The sequence below is a fragment of the Myxocyprinus asiaticus genome, chromosome 28 (genome assembly GCF_019703515.2).
Source record: "Myxocyprinus asiaticus isolate MX2 ecotype Aquarium Trade chromosome 28, UBuf_Myxa_2, whole genome shotgun sequence".
Classification (NCBI taxonomy): domain Eukaryota; kingdom Metazoa; phylum Chordata; class Actinopteri; order Cypriniformes; family Catostomidae; genus Myxocyprinus; species Myxocyprinus asiaticus.
In genome coordinates this window covers 22,541,493-22,564,649 of record NC_059371.1, presented here as the reverse complement: position 1 = coordinate 22,564,649, position 23,157 = coordinate 22,541,493, and the positions used below count along the sequence as shown (strand labels likewise).

At 38.4% G+C, this 23,157-nt stretch overlaps 1 protein-coding gene across 7 annotated transcripts in view; it reads right to left on the bottom strand.

The window, feature by feature from the left end:
* Positions 1 to 23,157, bottom strand: part of LOC127418985 (agrin-like) — a 417,085-nt gene that overhangs the window by 221,917 nt on the left and 172,011 nt on the right. For 4 of the 7 annotated variants that reach the window (XM_051659953.1, XM_051659954.1, XM_051659955.1 and 1 more), the window contains one exon: positions 13,875 to 13,913. In XM_051659953.1, the coding sequence (XP_051515913.1) occupies positions 13,875 to 13,913 (39 nt within the window). Of the gene's footprint in view, positions 1 to 13,874; positions 13,914 to 19,437; positions 20,591 to 23,157 lie in introns of those variants that run through there. The other 3 variants (XM_051659959.1, XM_051659960.1, XM_051659958.1) reach the window with 2 other exon arrangements.

The following is a 23,157-nucleotide window of genomic DNA, read 5'->3' as shown; positions in this document are numbered from 1 at the left end:
TTAAGCTAATCTTCCCTTCCGCTGAGGCTCTTAAAACTTGTTTACGTATATTCAATTACATATTTCACCAGGCTGGACATCAGTGATGCCAAACACTATTGGTTTCTGGCATGTCTTGTAGCTGAACATGATTTCACATGAACACACAAAGGTATGAATGTGATTTCAGCGCCACGGCAGAAGATTTTATGCAAAAGTCGAATAGACTATTTTAAGATGCTATTTTCATTTCTGGAACTTGACAGCAGCCCTCCCCATTTCACTTTCCCTGTATGGACAAAAGTAGCATGAACATTCTGCCTAACTTCTCCTTTTGTGTTCCACAGAAGACACAGAGTCAAGCAGGTGTTAAAAAAAAACATGAGTAAAAAATGACTACAACATTTTTATTTTTGGCTGAACTATTCCTAAAAATAGAAAAGAACACAATATTGGAACTCTAATAAATTTGCCTTATATTTGATGTTAGTTTAAAGTCTCTGGATCTACTAGACAGTTAGAAGTGCAATCTTCCCAAAAAGCCTCTCTGTAAAGTGTGCCACAAACAGAACGTTTCTGACCACAGCAACCCTGACAACTTAAATTTTGACAACCAAACTGGAGCGCTGACAGCTCAGAGAACAAAGAGTGGCTGCAGAGATTTCTACTGCACATCCAGACGCTCTCACCTCAGCTGGGCCCAATCCAGAGAGTGTGCTCGCTTCCCTTCCTGAGGCATCAAACATAGACACCTCAAACTCATCCAGCCGAGTCTGCGGCATAAACCTCACTATACAGAAAAGCAAAAGACAGGATGATAGAAAGGGAGATGTATGCAGTACTATTAAAATAATGAGAGGAGGTTTAAAGACAGACCGGTAAAGAATGTTATAGTAGAGTAGACAGTGGCTGCATATAAATCCCAGTAAATTCATAACATGTACTAATTTGAATGAAGAATGTTTGTATTTTCCTATGACCCATGTGTTCTCTGACATACTGACAACAACCACAATAATAATAATAATAATAATAATAATAATAATTACACAGATGTGGTAAAGCAAGTACAATTTAACCATGAGGAACAACTTACTTGGTACCTATAGCACTTGAAAAGAGTTTCCCGGCTCCAAAGACTTTGCCATTTTTCATATTTCAACTTTTCATTTCAGACGGCTCCTATGGTACTGTGGCCTTGCGGAGATAGCAAAGTGGCCACTGGTTGCACGCTTCAGAATGTCAGCAGATGCAGTAGGTCAACCACGTATCGTTTGCCTACTTTGTCATGAATAATGAGTTTTCAAACATCCTACTCATTTGACATACTGCTTTATGCATCTGTGTAACAGGCAAGTGTGCATATATGGGGAGTGTAAAAAAAAAGCCAATTCAAGCAGAGCATGAAGAGAAATATAAATGACATCTCCATTCTTTCATTTACGATAAGATGAAGCATCTGAAAAGGCCCTCTCCTGCAGGCATCTCCCTCCTACATAAAGTGTGACTGAATATTTTTAGCTATATTTTTTTGGCATTTTGTCAGAGCACTGGCCACAAGGTTACGGCACCAACATTGTGACTGGAAAATTGATACAAATCTAATAATGAGGTTTCTGTCAGTGGAGGACTGACATTCTATGCAAGCATCCCAAACTGAGTTCCAAACCAGCTCTTCTGAAAAGCATTTTGAAAACACAAGAACATTTCTTCTTCCATTATGCCATGGCATTTTATTGCAAGTTTTTCTTCATGGTAGGGACCTTCAGGGACAAGACCTGAGCAATGCCTGCAGTCTAGCCTGCATGCTGGTGCCCCAGGGTCGATAGGTAGTCCTGGAGCCTGGCTTGACTCACACCCATGAGGGTCTCTCTGATGGGCTCATTAATTCCAGAAGTCAGAACCAGCATTCCTAAAATCTGAGCTCTGGTGCAGTGTTCAGGTTGAACTAATTGAGGCAAATCAGAGTCTATCATAATGGACATGGCCTTAGAAAGAGCCACCCATCCGTTAAGCTGCAGAGGCCCAGGGTGAGGCCCATACATGCAGGGAAATGGTATGGGACAACAGCTGGAAGAGATCACGGCAGCCTCATGCATAATGTGTTTCATATGGGGAAAACAAGGGGTGTGTAACCTATGACTTAAACATTTCCATTTTGGCTCAAAAACATGAGTGACTGATGGCCCATTTCCAAATATATGCATTTCTCTGCTACATACTGCAAGAAACAGTAGCTGAAAATCTGCTGTATCAATTCTGTACCAGCATCTGCAGAGATTCTAATGTGTGCAACCAGTGGACATTTAATGTCAATCCCATAAGTTCAATAAGGCCAAGGTATTAGTGTTAAAGGTACCAAGAAAATTGTTCCTTGTGATTAAATTGTTTGTAATATTGTTTTGTATTATTATTATTTTTTTAGTATATCATAGGTCAAATAACATATGGGTCGATGTGCAATGCCAATATGGTGGAAATAGTATGTCCGGGAATGTATTTATACTGCACCTATCGACCTACATTGCGTATTTATTAAACAGTTGAGAAGTTAGTTCTTCATTGAATTCAGTACATACTATGAACTTACAGGAATCTGAATGCAGCCATGTTCTCTAATATTCTTCACTAAGGACAATCGATGCCTCAAGAATGAGCCACAACGCATGGAAGAATGACAGGCTAAAGGGCATTGTTGCATAGCTACAGCATATTTTGTGGCTTTGCACGTATGTTTATACTTTGATTATGCATTCCCAATGTGTCTCCCAGAGCAACAAAGGGGTCTTGCTCACATTGTATCACATTATTGTTTATGCACTGGACAACTTTTTCACCCCTTTCGATTTTTGCACCACCTCTCCCTCTCTCTCTCTCTCTCTCTCAGAGAGGACACATTCATTTGGTGAGGTGTGTTAAAATTCCTTCCCCAATCTCCACCTTTCCAGCTGCTTGCATCTTCCTCCTGTGACACATACAGTCACTTTCATTATGCAAATATTCTCGATGCAGGCTTATCCGGAGTCGCAAATGGTTGCATACAAAACAGCCTTTATTTGCCCTCTTTCAATTAGGGATTCCAAAATGTATCATTAAGGGCAAACAGGAGGATAAAAATATGTCCTCCCAATAGGATTCTTTCAACATCTTGTCTGTTTTGCTCACAAAGTTCTCTCATTTTCTCTCCATTCACTTTTTAAGGTTGAAATCGAAAGCCTTGAGTATTTTATAATACAGAAAGCAGTGTGAGCATACAACATACTCAGCAGTAAGGATGGGCAATATACTGTAAATATACACTGTATATATTGTATCATTTGACTAACTTCTCAATCCTTCCTTGTCTCGCATCTCGTGAGAATGAAGGCCCCTGCACACTTCATACTAAATTGAAGAACGAACGGGTGTGATGTCATTTAGAACAAAATCTAATTAAAAAACTATGTTTTTTGTTTTGGTGGTTCGAAACAGCTTGCCAGTGCAAATTTTCAGGAAAACTTTGTACCAGCTGCTAAAAACTGCTACTGGTCTATATTATCGATAGGTGTGAGCTGGAGCTCCACCTATTTTGAGGCTGAAAGCTAATTCCTGTTCAGTCAGTAAAGATCAGCCCATTAACATTCTTTTATACAGTACACCCATATTTGCAGTAGTGTCATTATAAATTACAATAACAGAGTGATTGGTGCATATTATGGCAGTGTATACCATGTTAGTATATTAGCACCGTGGATGCAAAAGTGAAATGTCAATTTACACATTAAATGTGCATATATACTGTATTACATTAACCTTCTGCGTCCTTCTGCATGGACTGTGTGTTTTGTCTCCGCTTTACACTATGCATAATTTAATTTCATTCAGACCGACTAATCTCATTTCAGGACACTCAGGGCTGTCATTAAAGTGTTAAACTTGTGAGTCATGTGACAAAACAACATGGTGCCGAGCTCAGCGGAGTTTGTCGTTGGGAGAAACGGCAACAAAACTACATATGGTAAAAAACATAATTAATAATTACATTGAAACCTGTTTGAGTCAGAAGATTTGAGTCTGTAGTTTCATCCGATATGCTATTTTGAAAATGTGAGTGATTAATCGCGAAACAGCACAATGACCACTGACATGGACTATAAGGCTATTTTTCCCCTTAGAAATCCTATATTTATTGTGCATTACCACATTGAGAATCAAAGGGTATACCCAAAAGATGAAAATGTTGCTGTTTAGATGCTTTATATGCAGTTAGGATGAAAATAAAGTGCATTTGAACTGTTCTAAGACCAGTGCAGACAGACAGCACACTGGAGGTTAAGTCATTCACTAAATAGGGAGCAAGGGAGCATCCTACAGCTTTCCTATGCAGCCAAGTACATTCACTCCAAACTTCCAGGCAAAAGTTCAGTTTCAGGCTGCAGATTATGTTTGCACCACTCAACATGGTTGTCAGACATTGGACAATAGTAATCTGTACATAGATTCATAATTTAAAATGCTAAATTATATTTTAACATAACTAGCAGTGATTGGACGATGCTGGCCATTACTTGAATCAGAATTAATTATGCTAATTTCTGATTGGTAAAATACTTCAGCACTAGCTATCTCTTATTTCTTTGACAGTGCAAAGAGCGAACATTGAGATTTTGTTGCCAAAGTAAAAAAACAAACAAACAAACATTATAACATAAATGTCAAATCAAGTCAAATATTTTTATTTGTATAGGTTTTATTTGTTCTTTTCCCAAAATCAGTTGTAATGTATGTAACGTCTCAAAAACACGAATAACCAACACTCCTAACCAACACTTGTGGTTGTAAAAAAAATCTGACTTTCTATAGTCCCACTGTCCCCATATGAGGACATCGATTTTTAGGCAAACTATTTGCTCTGATATATATATATATATATATACACACATCTAAATGACTCCCCCACTGGTGTGGCCAGTGTCTGAATGTTCTCAAACAGTTCAAACAACATTAAGTTCATGAGAATACAAAAAATATAAAAACAGTTAGGACTAATTTGTTTGAAAAGGATGTTTGAACAGCTGTTTCTACGTGAAAGCCATTTTGAATCTGGCAGCTTGTGACATGACTGGCTGTTGCAGAAACACATATGTGTGACACTACTGTGCTGGGCCCAGTTATTAACTGTCACATATGAGTGATGCTACCTATGAAAGGGTTAGCATACTGTATGTTTAAAGTGTCTCTGATTTAAACTTCACTAGCAAACATTGTGTGGATTCTTTTCATAGAACAGGTTCAAATTTTCCACTTCAATCAATCGATTCAAAACTCAGATTCAATTATTAATTTGCATTATCTTTCAAAAATGTTCACATAAGTTTCCTTGTGGTATTTTTACATTTAAATTACAATATTTGAAAGGAAATATTGCTGTTTATTACTTTGTGTTTTAATATAAAAGAAAAGTATTAAATACCATGTATTCTTTTAGTGAAAAACAGTGCTGTCAACATACCTTGATTATCTTATCTACATTTTTATGTATTTTACCTCTTACATTCAACATTCTAAATCTACTGATTGAAATAATTGTTCTTCTGATGAATAAATATATACACAGAAAAATGTATAATAAATAAATATGCATGTATCAAATATAATAAAAAATGAAAATTACAATTATATATATATATATATATATATATATATATATATATATATATATATATATATATATATATATATTTTTTTTTTTTTTTTTTAATCAATATCGTCTAGCCCCACACAGCAGTAGGCTTCTTGATATGAAGCCATGCTATTTTACATGCACATGCACACACACCTGCATGTAACCTGTCTATAGAGCCACATCTATCACAATCACTCAAGGTGATGGCTGGCTCTTGGTTCTCGGCAGGGCATGGCCATAATGAGTGAGTGTCAATAGAAATGTTGGCCTCCAGCCTCGCTGGGCTGTCTAAGCACCTTGTCATAATTGTGTGCAGTGGCGCAGAGCACACATGTCAAACAAGCCATTAAGGGGAAGTCTGGGAAACAATACAAATTAGATGAGATGAGTGGGACTCCTGTAGGGTATATGAGACCAGAGGCAATGAACAATCACTAACACAACTGGGCCCTCTGTTTGGGACACAAAACTGTCCAGTGCTATATTGCTTCTTTCATGACAGTGGAAGGACATAAAAACTGGCCTGATTCCACGGGTGCATATACCTTGTCTGTTTTGTTAGCATGAAGGATAGAGTAGAAAAAGAGAGATAGAAGGGGAGTCCTGTGGCAGTACTGTGGCACGCTGATAGCATTAGATGGTAATAGCATGGTATCTTGATATATACCATGGTATTGTATGATTCATATATTCATATATCATGGTTTTCACATGGTACTCCAAGGTACTTCAAAGAGTAGTATGGTGTTATTATGGTACATGTTCCGAAAACATGGTATTACCATGGTACCATGTCCAAACAAGTACTGAGGCAGTAGCATGGTACAATTTTGGCATCGGATGGCAACACTGTATAATTACCACATTCTAATATCACCTATTAACAATGCAATTACTTTGGTACATATGCAATGGACAGTAGGAAATGGACAAGCACTAACACACACTACTGGGCTCTTTATTTGGTCCACAAAACTGTCCAGTGCAATGTAGCTTTTTGTATAACAAGGGAAGGACACAACAAGCGGGCTGCTTTCATGGTAGCAAATACCTTGTCTGCTGTTGTTAGCATGCAAGTTAGAGGAGAGAAAGAGTGTTTTGGGGGTTTAAACAGGGAGATTTATGGTTTCCTGCACTCTTCATGCAGGCCTACTCCATCATGTCAGCAGTAGTTCAGGCACAAACATGAACTGTACTACAGCAGCTGGAGCATTTGAATAGAATTACAAAGCAGTTTCGGCTTGAAGTCACACTAGACTGGACAGAGAAGACAGATCACACAATTTAGAGGACAGGGGCCTCTGACTCTGCTGACTCTGTGACGACTCTGTGTGAAAAAAACTGTGGCAAGTAAGTAGTAGGATACAGTATTAATCTTTAATGTGAGTAATGTGTGAAAGTAAATTTTTAATAAGTATTTTTATTTTATTTTTTTTCAGTTTCAAGACAAAGAAAAATACACTGTTCTATTCTGTAAAAAATACTTGCTTTCCACTGAATCTCAATTCTAAGTGAAACAACTGAGACGTTAAAGAGATTTCAAACTTGACTTCATGTCTTATGGATGAATAAATATCCTAAATATTTATTTTTAAAAAATGCTTATATAAAGGGATAACACATTTTTAATGGTTTGGCAGAATCTGTTACATAACCCAAGTCAGTCATGAACAATCAGACTAATAGAAATACAAGTCAATGTCTGTGTAATAAAAACTGAAGTGTATACAACATAATAAGCCGAGAGAGCTTTCTAATTTTAACTGGTAAGATTAACAATTAAAAAACCAATAGGGATTGCCCCACATTACAGTCCCATCAAGTCATATCGCATCTTGTAGGAGTGACAACAAGGTCTGAACCCTGGATCTGCACTGCAAACCATCACATTAATCATTGAACATAGCATCTCGAGGTATTTTCTGCCTCACTAATGCACTGCGAATGCTTCAGAAAAAGCACTGTGTGTTTCATCATCTTCTAAAATGCATTACTGACATGTATTGTAATTACAATAATTAAATCCAAAACTACATCAGAAAACATTTTCCTTCTTGGCCGAGACTACATTTACCTCAGCACTGATCTACTGAGTGCAATAAAACACTGCTGTTTGCCGACACTTGGTCAATGTTTGTTATTCATGGGAGCTAGCAAAGTGGCAGGCATTTGGAGAAAAAAAACACAAAAAAAAGAAAAAAAAAAAAACATTATGGATGCTAAACAAAGAGAAAAACAGAACAATGTCAGTGTGACAGTCCTAATGCCGGTGCCAAATGCCAATCTGACTAGAACAAAGATTGTAGGCTGGTGTACACTTTCGGATTGAATTCCTTGCACTAGCAACTGAAATCAGTTTCAGGTCCAAGTAAGACTTGAGCCATGACAGAAACTCACTGATTGTCATAAGGATTGTTTAACTAATGTTTCTCTATAAAAAAAATGGCTTGGGATGAGTGACAATGGTTAATCAGTCATCCAACAACCATTAGTTTAGTTGGGTCAACCAGTTGCTAGTTGACTAGTCGTTCAACAACTGACTAGTCGATAAGTGGGGTCAAGATGTTTATCATGATTTTAGACTAGTTGTTCAATAACTGACCAGTCAATTATTGGGGTCAACTAGTTTATCACATTTACAGACTAGTTGTTCAACCACTGACTAGTAGTCAATATGGGGTCTATTAGTTTATCACGATTGTCAACTAGTTGTTCAACAACTGATTAGTTAATCAGTGGGGTAAGCTAGTTTATTATGATTGTTGACTAATCATTCAACAAACGATTAATATATATACACTGGTGGCCAAAAGTTTGGAATAATGTACAGATTTTGCTCTTATAGAAAAAAATTGGTACTTTTATTCACCAAAGTGGCATTCAACTGATCACAATGTATAGTCAGGACATTAATAACATGAAAAATTACTTGTTCAGAACTTCTTAAACTACTTCAAAGAGTTCTCATCAAAAAATCCACCACGTGCAGCAATGACAGCTTTGCAGATCCTTTGCATTCTAGCTGTCAGTTTGTCCAGATACTCAGGTGACATTTCACCCCACACTTCCTGTAGCACTTGCCATAGATGTGGCTGTCTTGTCGGGCACTTCTCACGCACCTAGTTGATCCCACAAAAGCTCAATGAGTTTAAGATCCATAAAACTCTTTTCCAATTATCTGTTGTCCAATGTTTGTGTTTCTTTGCCAACTCTAACCTGTTCTTTTGTTTTTCTGTTTCAGAAGTGCCATTTTATTTGCAATTCTTCCCATAAGGCTTGCAACCCTGAGTCTTCTCTTTACTGTTGTACATGAAACTGGTGTTGAGCAGGCAGAATTCAATGAAGCTGTCAGCTCAGGACATGTGAGGCGTCTATTTCTCAAACTAGAGACTCTGATGTACTTATCCTCTTGTTTAGCTGTACATCTGGCCTTCCACATCTCTTTCTGTCCTTGTTAGAGCCAGTTGTCCTTTGTCTTTGAAGACTGTAGTGTACACCTTTGTATGAAATCTTCAGTTTTTTGGCAATTTCATGCATTGTATAGCCTTCATTCCTCAAAACAATGACTGACTGATGAGTTTCTAGAGAAAGCTGTTTCTTTTTTGCCATTTCTGACCTAATATTGATCTTAAGACATGCCAGTCTATTGCATACTGTGGCAACTCAAAAACAAACACAAAGACAATATTAAGCTTAATTTAACAAACCAAATAGCTTTCAGCTGTGTTTGATATAATGGCAAGTGATTTTGTAGTACCAAATTTGCAATTTAGCATGATTACTCAAGGATAAGGTGTTGGAGTGATGGCAGCTGGAAATGGGGTCTGTCTAGATTTGATCAAAAATGACTATTTTCAAATAGTGATGGTGCTGTTTTTTACATCAGTAATGTCCTGACTATATTTTGTGATCAGCTGAATGACACTTTGGTGAATTAAAGTAGTAATTTCCATCCGAAACAGCAAAATCTGTACATTATTCCAAACTTCTGGCCGCCAGTGTATTAGTAACAAGTTTAAAGATAGTACAACTTTTAAATACATGTCTCAAGACCCCTTCGTTTTTGTACAGGAGAACGTGTCATACTGTATGTGAATGCACTCAAAGAAACATGCCCAATTGCGGTCAGGTGAACCGAAAAACCAGCCTATTTTTACAGGGCATCATTAAGACCAATCAGTGGACTAGTTGTTCAGGCAACCCACCGATTTGTCAATGTTGTAAATATGTAGTTTTTCACAACCTTAAAAAAATGTCTCAGTTGCTGATCTGTGCTGCTTGCCTACTCTCTGACCCTCACTATACAAACTTGCTATCTCTCTCCAAAAATCAATAGATTACATTTCAGTGTATTATACTGCTGAGTAGTCAAAAAATATGTTTGGATGTTTAGATGACAGATTAACATCAAAACAAGTGCACACCCCTGCCCAACTCCTCAAGCCGAGCTTGGTTCTGTTTGTTGCTTATGCAAGCATATGCTGATTCTACAGAACTACAAAGACTTGAGAATTTCTAGTGGCTTTATTTATGTTCAAGCTGTGCAGAGGGCAACAAAACTTTGTTGTTATGATGTCAAACTCAAAAACTACGCAAGGGTTGGGTGAGACAATTCTGAGTGTACAACAGTTAATCCCCAGATTAATTTATGGCACATATTTGATATCTTGATACGCCCGTCCTCGGCAGCCAAAAAAGAGAGATGAACATGATTTTACAGGCTCTTTTGTGTGAAATCCATGACATGAAAAGATTTAATTAAAATAAGAGACTGGTAATAATTAATTCTGCTTCCTTCTGTCAAGAACACAGCAATGGCTGAATAGATTACACAAGCCCTGCTTTTTATTTATTATCATTTCCCCTCTCCAAGGAAGTAATTTGAGCTTTTCAAAGCAAAAGAAGTTTGGCAGGGTCTCTGAAATGTGAGGTATTAAGTTGGTCCCACACAAACATCTCAGGCTCAGTCCCACATCCAACCACCTACTCAATTCAATCTGCCATTATGTTTTTTGCAGGTACAGCTCGGCCCTGAGGGGAATACTCGCTGTGACAAACGCAAACGGTGGGGGGGTCTGGGGGGGTGCTTTCAGTGGGAAAGTATTCATTACCACACATGGAGATGTGTAGGAGACTGTGAAGAACTCACTAAAGGTTTGAGTTAACATGTCCATATCTTACAGTCTCTCATTTCCAACATGACCCAAATCAAAACCAATAGTGGGAATGCTAGATGATCTATTACTACAGGCTAGGGCTGGGCACTTTGACGGCATATACTGTGCAACAACTGACAGGTATGCGTAAATCGGCTATTTTACAACACTTTGAATGTGGCTCATCCATTCAGAATTTAGAGTGGGAACTATCTGTTTTGAATCTTTTGTTTTTAACTAAACTGTTACATAATGTCAAGTTAAGTATTTAATTTACTGCATTGACCAAAAATAGGCAATACCACATGGATGTTTGATATGTATTAAAATTACAGCAATATACCTTTACCGTGATATAAAATACTACGCTGACCATGATTTTGGTCATACCCCCCAGCCTTGACATGACCCAAATTAAACCCAATAGTAGGAATGCAAGGTGACCTATTGCTGCAGGCAACATCTTTTCTCAATCATTCAGACATATGTGACTCTGAAACCAGACAAACATCTGGAGCTTCTAGAATGCCAGATTTGTAATCTGCTTGCATTTGTGATTATAAAACACCCAGCACATTCCAATGAACATTTCTCAGTGACTCCTTCCAAAAATAACATTAAGCCATGACAATACATGACAATGTTCAGTTGAAACCAAGGGCATCCAAGCACAGGAACACTCTTATCATTTAATGTTTTGGCAGGTTTGAAGCGCTCACAACACCATAGTCGTTTATAGCAACAGATGAACATTTGTTTTACTGAAAGCAAGACATTCTCTCAAGCCAACTTTCTAAACTGCTACAGAGATAATTAACGGGACAATTTTCTGCCAAGTCTTAGCAAAACTGACCTTTATGTAGGCAACACCCCCTCAAGCTCTGCGAATCTGGCAGCGCTCTGTCTGCCGTTCACATGGTGACTTGAGCAGCTCAAACTCTGAAGGACAGTGGCTTAATGACAGCAAACAATCCGTCTCACTGTTCCAGTTACAAAACAGCACTAATTAAAGGTTGGTTTGTTGCTTTGTCAGGTTTCGTGGGGAGATTAAACATCTTTTATAAGGCAGGAATCGCTTGCTAATTGCAGATTCACATCTACAAGTTTACCCTCAAAAGTGGGGAAACTACTATACTGATTTGTTTTAGTTATTTGAAGGGCAAATACTTAAATTTTCTATTGAGCTAGTAAAAGCAGGACACTCTTTTGGTTGTCTGTGATGTGATTCGGTTTAATTAAATATCTGTAGATAATTTGGTCTGGGAATGTCATTATGTCCTTGGATTGGAGGACATGTTCACTGGAGTGTTTTTTTTTTTTTTTTCTCTCAAGCTCATTTTCCTAATGTAAAAGTCTTTATGTAAGGACATCCCAGTCTTGTAACAAATTAATATGGCACTGAAGGATCGAGGATGGAACCAGTGCTAACTGTAATTGGCTAACTGATCTCCCTTGACGCTCAATGACCTCTGAAGGCAGTGGCCGCAAGGCAGAGGAGGAGATGGCCAGGAGAAGAGCTTCTCTGTGGTTTTGTGTAGATTTGGCATGTAAAGTACCCTCCATCTCAGAGAAAAATTGGTAATGTAATTAAAAGCTGACTGTGGTTATTAAATGGTCGGCTAGAGCAGAAACAAACAGACTTCCATATATCGAATGTGTGGGGTGATCAATAGCCCACATGAATGAGTTTTGTGACTTCATTCGCTGCATCACGATTCTTTCAAGCTCTTGTCTTGAACTCAGAACTGTGGGTTTTCAAAGCAATCTCTTCTGTCATTAAACTTCTATTAAAAAAAGCAGTTAGAAATGTATACTGCCTCAATTTCAATGCAAGTCACAAACATTCACTTTAAGTAAAATTTAAAGCATTTCCAATCCCTAAGGTATTGATAAGGAGTAAGATTACTCAAAACATCAATAGATCATAATTACTAAGCACTGCCACATGGACACCATTTCAAGGAGATAATAACTATTGTCTTGTACCTGCAGGGAAGCCGAATTCATCTCAAGGCCATTTTAAATGGATTTTAAACACAAGCTTTTCCTCAAACATCTCGATAGCAGAACATCCAACAGAGCCAGTGATTGTGCAATTACTGGGCAAATCCAGCTTATTCCCAGCAGAGCCGTTTCTTCAAATGGTGCTGTTGATCTCGGAATCTTTATTACTATTTGTTTGTTGCTCCTTTGGAAATTCAGGCTTTATTTGTCTGGTTTTGCAATAAAGGCCATGATGAAGACTTTTTGCAAACCTAAAATGTTTGCACGTGCACTAGAGTTAATTATACAATGTGTAATTTTGGTGCATTAATAACGACTACTCCCACACACAGCTATTTTGTTCAAGTATTTACGATGGTGTCCATAATGAAGCTCCCTTCAGATCGTAAAGAGAACCATCTCCACTGCAAATGCTCAGAAGTAACCTCCAAAACCCATTTCATGTTGCTGCACATAAATATTCATTAACAGACTAGGGAAACCAGCTGTTTTCCCAATTAATTTGTGCAGAGATCTGCCATTTGCCAATAAATAGTTGTTGTATAATTAATGACTCTCAGTGCATGGTGGCAACAAGAGAAACAAAACTTCATTTAATACTGAGATTTATATTCATCAACTCGGCAAAAACGGGCAGCAATTCAGCTTCAGAAATATGCGAAGCCCCATACCTGGCACCAAGGAAAGGTGGGGACGTTTTGTTGCATGGCCAAGAAGTCAGTCACCCTGCATCCCATCTTGGAGTAATCCAATCCCAATTCAATTTCCCGAAGAGATTTCTACATTAAAGCAGATGTCCCTACCTGCCTTTCTCTGACAATGTTAAAGATATAGTGAATCAAAAATGAAAATTCTATCATCAAAGAAGGTCTTACAGGTTTGAAACAACAAGTAAATGATGAAATTTTTTTCATTTTTGGGTGAACCTTCTCTTTAATCGGCTGCACACAAGCTGGTGGTGGGAAGCGACAAGGTGAAGATGCCCACTTCAAACAGCAGACAAATCTGAGTTGAGATCATTATCTTTGAAGGCTGAGAACACTCTGGTCAGGAGAATTCAAATGACTTACCATCAGGAGGTGGAGCCGGTGTGAAGTGAACAGGTTTATCTGCAGAGAGAAAAGAGAGGCAAATTAGTTAAAGGAATATTTCAGGACGTCCCAGGTGGTCATGCAGTCGATTTGAATGAGTAGGAGGACAGTGACTACATGACTCAATTTCAGAGGTTAACACTTAAAAATAATAGAGAAGACAGATCAGATAGAATATGAGATTAAAGGAATATCCCAGGTTAAACACAACTTTAGCTCTGCTGACAGCATATGTGACATGACATGCTGCCAATTATCATAGAAAATACTGAAAAATGTGTTTGCTGTAAAACACCTGAAATGGACAATCATTTCAGTCTATGGACTGATCGTATATAGCATTAGAGATACAATACACTGTTAATCACACTATTTTTAAATATAGTTTAGCCATGAAGCCATAGAAATTTAACATTACACAGAGTTATATCTAATCTTTCAACTAATTTATGACCATGTAAACCTAATGTAAAGGTTTACATGTAAACCTAATAATCTTAACATGGTACGCACAAGAATACCACTGACGTAACAATCCATTTCTATAGTGCTGAGTCCTGTAAACTCCACCCACCGGAATTACATTGGTAACGGATAACGGATAATGTAAATGCTTTGGCAAAAAAAAAAAAAAAAAAAGCTTCACATTTCTGCTTTTATACACTTATGGTCCAATTGCTGCATGGACTTCCATTCTAAGTCTATTACTGTTAGCATTACTTATTTATTTACAAAATTATTTAATGGTAATCCACAGCATACCACAGACCTACAATATACACAGAATTCCTTACATGCTGATGACACATCAATAGACCTACTGTATTTATTAAAGCCTTTGACAGTGACTCTCTAGTGACCCCAACAAGTGCCAACATTTCTAACATTCTGAAGTTAGCTGTTGGATTTAACATATTGGGAAACATAACTGCCATTTTCACACTGCCTAAGCAAACAAAACAGGGTTGTTGAGTTTTGCTGATCAAACAAATCCCAACAAGCATTGGAAGTTGGTGTGTGTTGGTGGCATTTTTTGGGGCAGTGTGAACTAGCCTTATCATGAATGAGGGAAATGGAATGTGTTCTTATGTAGCTTTGCTTAAGCAACTCCACTAATAAATGTAATAATATTCACACTACAAAATCAGCCAAAAGTGTACTGTGCTGAAACTCATTAAAATCAATGCAGACTGAATGCTAAGAACTGTCACAGAAGTTGGAAGCGCCCCACGCAGTCTAACTTTCCTCCAAACTGAAGTCGTTTTGAAAACACTGAACTCCCGCTACCTTATCACTGTTGACAGGACTGGCTTTTCAACAACGCGTGCATGAAGCCATCTAACTTAAGTGCAGCCACAACACCCCGCATCTGCGGGTGGGAATAACCGACACCATGAAACTATCCCATCAATTGCCCAGCCAGGCAGGCTGCATACACTAACAACACATAAATGCACATACACCCACACACACTGTAAGCCTTTCGCAGGGGCCAGCGCTTGAATCTCTGCTCCTCTCTTCACCAGCACCCCCAACTGCCAGGATGGAGTTTAATTTTAGGCTCACTTCAAATTGCTTGTCAACAACTGAGTGCAAGAAAGATTGGAGAGCCGGCAGTGGAGAGAGAGAGAGGGAAGGGAGAGAGACAGAAAAACACAGAGGAAGAGGAAAGGGTAAGAGAGAAAGAGCGAGCGAGAGAGAGAAGGGAAGAGATGGGAAACGTCTGGCTGTGCTTCTCTCCTTGAATAATGAAGTGTCTGTTGAACTGGTCCTAGAGTCAATCATGACAGTTAAAACATTTTATCCTTGGGAAAACGTCACCATTGCTGAGGGTGAATAACACATGCACAGAGATGTGTATCATACCAAGACAAAACATATACTGCTCACACACTGTAATTCATAAGCCAAATACATACACCAACACAGCTCAACTTTCTGTCCAGTGGCAGCAGAGGACAAAGAAACTGCCCGTATAGGACATTTGTCTCACGTGTAAATGATCCACGGCTGTGAAACTCAAGTCAAGGTTCACCTCTAGCACATTTGTTTTCTGTATTTCCAAATTTCCTTCCACTCAATTATGGGAAATAGCTTCTAACTATTACAAACATTGGCCCCAAATGCATTTGGACACTTAAACAATGTTTAAAAATCTATGAATGTCTTCACATTACATAACAAGGTATCAAACCAAGTGGCATCTATTTTCAAAAAAGATAGCAAAAGTACACTTTTCATGCAAATAATAATAATAATAATAATAATAATAATAATAAATAATAATACAAATAAAAGAGGTTTATTAGGTTTTAAGAAAGAAAGCAATAGAAATACTGTTCAAAATTAAGAATAAAAGTATTTGAACACTGTTTGGTCAGCAAACTTAGTGGAACATGTTAATAGTTAAATTAATTTTCCGGGTTCAACTCAAGTTCAAGTTAAGTTCGCTCTACAGCATTTGTGGCTTAACGTTAATACCACAAAAATAATTTTGACTCGTCCCTCCTTTTCTTCAAAAAAAGCAAAAAGTCGAGGTTACAGTTAAGCACTTACAATGGAATTGAATGGGGCCAATTTTTGGAGGGTTTAAAGGAAGAAATGTGAAGCTTTTACTTTTATAAAAGCTCTTATATTTATTCTTTTATTACAGTATTTTTTTTGTTTTTATTATTATTATTTGAGCTGTAATTTTTTTTAAATCTTTGCTTTGTGCCGATTACAGGGTTTATGTTTCGTCGTCATTGCAACGAAGTTGCAAAATTGGATGTAACTTTACACAGAAAAGGTTAGTAAGTGATTTTATTACACTAAAATCATGTTAACAAGCACACTGTTCATGTGTTGTGACTATACTTTTGAAATAGTGAGTATTTTACAGTTAATGGATTGGCCACATTCATATCCATTATAAGTGCCACACCGTAACCCAGATTTGTTTTTTTCTGTTTTCAAAGAAAAGGAGAGACAGGTCGAAATTATTATTTTTTTTTTTTTGTGGTATTCAACATTATGCCACAAATGCTGTCGATTGAACTTCATTTGTATTGAACCCAGAATATTCCTTTAATGTGATGAATTACACTTGTTTACTGCTAGGGCACCAGTCTGAGTTTGAGGGGAACAGATTTCATAAATCCAGTAAAATTACCTTGAGACCAGTAGGATAAAAAAAGCTAAAATGCATATATATATATATATATATATATATATATATATATATATATATATATATATATATATATATATATATATATATATTATATACAGTATATTATATGAAAATCTATGCCAAGTGTGACTTAAATGTCCACATACATTTTTGGGCACTGTATATGAATCAAAATCGTTGCATATTACATATTACTAAATGATTAACATATTTTTGTATGTGACACTCTTTTTCAGTGAGTGTGTTTGTGTGGGCATTTTTTTGGTTGGGTGTCTCCTTTTTCTACCTATTTCCTCTCTGTTTTGTCCACACAACTGAATATTTGTGTGTGTGTGTGTGTGTGTGTGTGTGTGTGTGTGTGTTCACTGATGTGTATCTATGTGTGAAACAACCGAGGGCTGATGGGTTTGGTAGTGAAGAAGAGAAGTAGTCCTGCGTGGCCTCTCTTCTCTGTGTCTCCTAAATGAAAATGGAAATGATGACCCTTTGGTCTGTATCCCACTCCAACAATCTTTCAAATGCTATGATGCACCCCTCCATGTTAATGGTACTTCTTTCACTCAGTCCAGTTTTTCCTCTGCTTTGAGGAGCTGGGATGCAGAGTTCTAACTGAGTTTATGTTTAAATCTAATGGAATGCCTGGATTAAATCGATTTAGCGACATGGCCAGTTTATAAATGAACCCCACACACAGATTCCTTTATTGAGGGATGGAGAGTTCACATTTTCAGAATTTCATGAACAGCCCTTTTTAGTCTTTTAATATAGATCTAATGGAGAGTCACTGCGGACCCCTTTAAGCGAGGGCACAGGTAGGATCATGAGGAATTAGGTAGGTAATGGTTTACAGCTTGCAAAGGGCTGAATGCTCTCTTCATCTTTCTTTGTCTGTTTTTTTTTTGTTTTTTTTCGGGGCATTTTCACAACAATAGTAAGCATATCTCAAAAAGATATCTGTCTCTGCACCTCTACTAAACATAATTATTGGATCATGGCCCAGATATGCAATATTGTAACGTATGTAACAATTTAGCTGTTTTATTCTCTGCTTTACAAACTCCCAGTACTATGTCTATGATATTTCCCTAAGCCCTCACACCTCTACTAATTTGTGTCACAAAAATGTTTTTGGTACACAGAAGCAATGTGCTTAATAGTATGGTAACATCTGTGCAAGTTTCCTGTAAAAAAAAAAAAAAGTGATCTAACTTTCAGTGCAATTAAGTGTTTAATGAGAAGTCAGCACTGATATTTTGCGAGATATTTTTCAATTTAATTAGGTTGAAAATCTTTCCTTCTGTTGCATATCCTCCCCCCAAAAATCTTTTTACTTTTCTGCTATGAAATACAGTATTCTTCAAGATATTGTGTTTCCATTCAACTCTGAGTTTAGAGTGGAAAAAAAAAACTAAATCAAACGGGATCCAACGGGATCCAATGGCACTAAAAGGCAGATAAAACAGGTTGGAGATGGTAGTACATTCAAAAAAGTAAAAGAGCAGTGTTACTTGCTGCTCTATGTCATCAAAGCACATTCTGACACGCTCTGGAGCTCACACGTTTCCTCTTCAATCTCCCCCTTTTAGGCATAGTGGCGAATCTATCTTGCAACCTGCAGGCTGGCTGGGCACCCTAAGACACCAAAGCACTTGCAGATTCACTCAAGCAGGTACTGTAAGCACTGACGCTAATGCCAAGCTTTCAAATCCAAAGGCATTTAATCTGCCCCTTTTATCGCAGTGTGCAGTCTAAATACCACTGCTTCAGGGATGACAGAATGCCACTGGCCCGTGTTTTTTAAACTCAAGCACCGAAACACTTTGTAGTATGAGAACAGTTTATCTGTGTCATCCTTAATCATTTTACTGTCAGGCAAAAAATAGAAGCCCACGCATTAGGGATTAGATTTTGATTGCCATCGATCCTTATTGAACCATCCATCCATCCAAATGTCTCTCTCTGCCTCTGTTAACATCACTGGAATAAACCACACACACAACAGAAAGGACCACTGGCCTGTAACTTTTAAGACAAACATATATTGCAATTGGGTTGTGGCATGAAAGCTCACAGTAGACAGTCACAAAGTGTACAGACATCATCAACTATACTTCCATGCAAAGGCAAACACAGTTACTACACATTTTTAAGCAAAATCAGGTTTCTTAATCCATGATCTGTCTTATCCATGATCTATCTTGTTACAGACGGGTTTGCCTTAACTATTTTCAGATTCATAGAAAAGTGTGAAAATCGACATTTTACTTTATTCAATTTGAACTTTTTTCTCAGTTTTGATGTAGTTACTGTGTTTTGCCTTTTTTATAGCAGCATATTCAAATAAACACATATATGCAAACAAATACATACACTGCATGTCATGTTTCACTAACTGTGACCTACAGTTATTGAGGAAGAGGAGCACAGCGAAGCCAAGCGTGGAAGTGGCCAGCAGTATGAGACAGATGTTGCAAGGGATCATAAAGTATCGCACAACCAGCGACACTTTGTGCTGGTACATGCGGTCCCGCTCCGGGGGCGGCATGGGGTACTGACAACTGGTCATACTCCACTCCGTGCTTTCCCTAAAGTACGCCAACACGACGGGTGTTTCAAAACAGACTCTGAGGAAAAAAAGGATTGATGAGATGAAAGAAATCTGAAAATGGTTCCAAAAATTTCAATTTAAACTCCACTGGTGCTTCTCGACTTTATTGCAGTTCCTTTCAGAAAAATTTAGACAAATGCTTCCACCAGTCTCCAAGCAATGCATTTTGTTCCCAAATTACATCCGCTACGGGGAAAGTGATGGTTCCCTTCCTACTGTCCCCGACCTTTCCGCAAACCATCCATTTCTTTCCAAAGCACAGGGGTGGTGTGTCATTAAAGGTTAGTGCTTGAGTTAGCTTGAGTGTGTTTGATAAAAGCTCTGCTGGACCCCTGGCCCAGATTGGCAACACGCACAAACGAGTGCAAACAATACTGCTGCACTTTGTACTTTAAATTCACAAACACAGAATTCCACAGCTTGTTGATTTAGCAATGAATTGGCTCTTAATGCATCTGCAGAACTTGTAGTTGTTTTTTCTTAAACTTAAGCACTAGGGCACCATGAATTCTCAGAATTTCCTATCTCGTGCCATCAGATGTTCTACCATCTGCCTGTGTCCGACACGGCATGGTGATGCCAGGTTGGTCTCAGTGTGTCAGGATTGACAGCGTGTGTGGCTGGGCATCATACAAGCTTTCAACCCAGGGAACCGCACAGTTGCTCAAAGACTGCAATTAGAGTTATTAGCCTTTGCTTTTCACACACACTCTATATACAAACTTTAACAAACACACTCCTTCCCAAAACCTCAGCAGAACTGCAACACCAGGCTCATCTTCAGTTGTAAATTAGCTAAACTTTTCTCCCCCTGCCTCCACCTCAATCCCCCAAATGAATGAATAATTGGCCCTTAGCAGCTGTCTTCGGCCAGCGTGACCATATGCCCTGGAGAGCAGAGGGTCTTTTTTCTTTTTTTTTCTTTAACTCCTCCCCCCCACCCCCCCCCAAACCTCCTTGAAAACACAGAAGTTCTTTCTGGCAACAACCCGCAACCTCCCCTCGTGTCTTCGTAAATTGAAATGGACGAAGCGTACAGTGGAAAGTTATAGGTGTCAAATGAGTTGACTTTTCCCCCAGAACAGATGCCTCGGTTAGGGTAAAGGGGCGATCCTAGATCCAGGTCCGTATTGTCTGTACTTCCCTTTTACTTAGTCCATTTAAGTGGGCAACTCCAGACAAAAGGCAACCTCCTCTTGTGCACTCAAGTTGATTTAGAGCTCTCTCTCGGTCTCGCTCTCTCAAGCATCCATTCCATTCCTCTGTTTCTCTCCTGGTGCCTCTCCTCGTGTCCTGGGCTCAAACTCGCTCCAGCTGATCCTCAGAGGAAGTGTTCACTGCCAGCCAAAACATACACTCTGATCGGCAGTATCCATGTCAGAATATCCCCCAGGCAGCAGGTACTCTGTCAACGCAGGCTTGCGTCCAGCCAGTGCTTCAAGCTGTAGATGGGGAGCAGCACACAGAAATGAGTGGAGAGTGAAGGAGACAGAGGATAAAAAGCAGGAAAAGAGACGGAAAACTGGCTAATGACACTTCGTCTAACCTATCGGATACGCTAAACAATGTGCGGAGCTTGTTTTCTACATCCTCACGGCACGGAAGCTCATGCCTCCCTCTCTTTGCCTCGAATGAAGGAGAAGACTGCGAGAGGAGTGGATGAGGGGCTGTCTCTAACAAAGGGTTGGGGAGGGTTGAGAAGGGGGAGGAAGTGAGGGGGGAGATGGAGAATAAAAGCTTTTGGGAATACTTGGGAGTGTTTTAAGGGGGGGGGGGGGAGGGGTGGAATGACAGCGAAAACACAAAAGGGCAATTGGACCAAAAACAGGTCAAGCCTTTTGAGTAATTATAATGTACTATAATAATAAACTTTGTGGTTTAACTGAAAAATGGTGAAAAAAATCTGAGATTTTGATTGGGTTTGATTGATATTTTTTTTTTTTTTTTTTTATAAGCTATTAAGGAAAATACTCAATTTACAATGCAAAACTATGATGTGGTTTCTGAAAAAACAAAACAAAACAAAAAAACAATATGAAATGCAAAGCAACAGGCAAACACATCCCTACTAGAATTCTTTTTTTAAATTATTATTATTCATCTTCTCATGACACTGTGCCATGTTTTTATTCATTTGTCACACCGTGAAAAATAAAAGCACAAAAATTAGCAAACATGAATATTCAGTGGAAGTGAATACGAATACACTGGCAAGAGATCAGTGCAAAATGTGTTTTTAATCCATAACATTATTTCGGTAGGTTTGTTTGCCTATAAATGTTTATTTTATGCTCTAAGCCACATAATGAGGTCAACAGCACAGAGAGCTAATGCTTCTTTTTAACCCCCCACCTCACCCCACCCACAACCTTCAATACTGACTGGCGTATACACAATGGATGTTCATCTTCACAAAAAAGCCAGTACATATTATCTATTATTTATATGCTCTGTTTCTTAACCCACCATGTGCTGGATACCCAGTCATGCGCACATACACTCTCACACATTTTTCACAAGGTTATGCACTGTTTCGCATCAGGGGCTGTTTGTCTCTTTGGACACAGGCTTTTCACTGACTTCAGAGGCCCTGTGGAACTGAGCTCCTGATGTATCTTCCGGAGAACACAGGGTCAGCCAGACCTTCATCACCGGGCTCTGGGTTCACTCAACAGCTGTGGTGCTGCACCCCCAAAATAACACCCACACACCGCCAGGACCATTAATCTTCCTTCAGTCACAGAGACTAAGAAAAATAAAATTAGGAAAGACAACTGGTCATCTTGTGACATTCAAGTGGGCAAAAAAAATAAATAAAAAAGAATAGGCAAACAGAAGGGGGCGCCACATCTGGTCGATTGTCATGACTCAAGTATGAGCTAATTTGACTTCAAAGCACTCTGTAATGCATCTTTAATGTGCATGCTATCTCAGAAGGTTAACATCTCTCAGTGTGCATTCTCAGCTGGCAACTTCCATTAAGAAACAACTGAAAACTTTCGGTACTGCCCGCTCTTATATGGCAAACAGCCGCAAGGCCTTTTATCTGGTCTGGCTTGTTCCTTTTGCCATGTTTCAAGTGTGATGCATGTGTGGGGTGGGAGTGAGGCGTGGAGCCGCCCACTTCATCTTTATTAAAACAGCAGTTAGTGATCACACTGAAAAACTGTGAGATGCTCACAATATATTCTCTTTCAAGTGTTTTTTTAAGTGAAGATTATAATTTTTAGTAACAAGTTGGATTGTAGAATTCTAATTTGCACCAGGGCATAAAAATAGTGCATCAATTTTTAGTTTTAAATAGTCTGACGTCTTTCTTACAGTATGTTTAATCTCTGTTTGTGATGGCACATGACAATTTGTGCTAAAGAAACTCGAAAAGAAGATGTAGAACAAAGGTGAGCAATTTTGAATTCTTTTCAATTCGTTGCATGTCGCGGCTTTTTATTTACCATAGGTAAAAAACGTCTCGGTTGCGTATG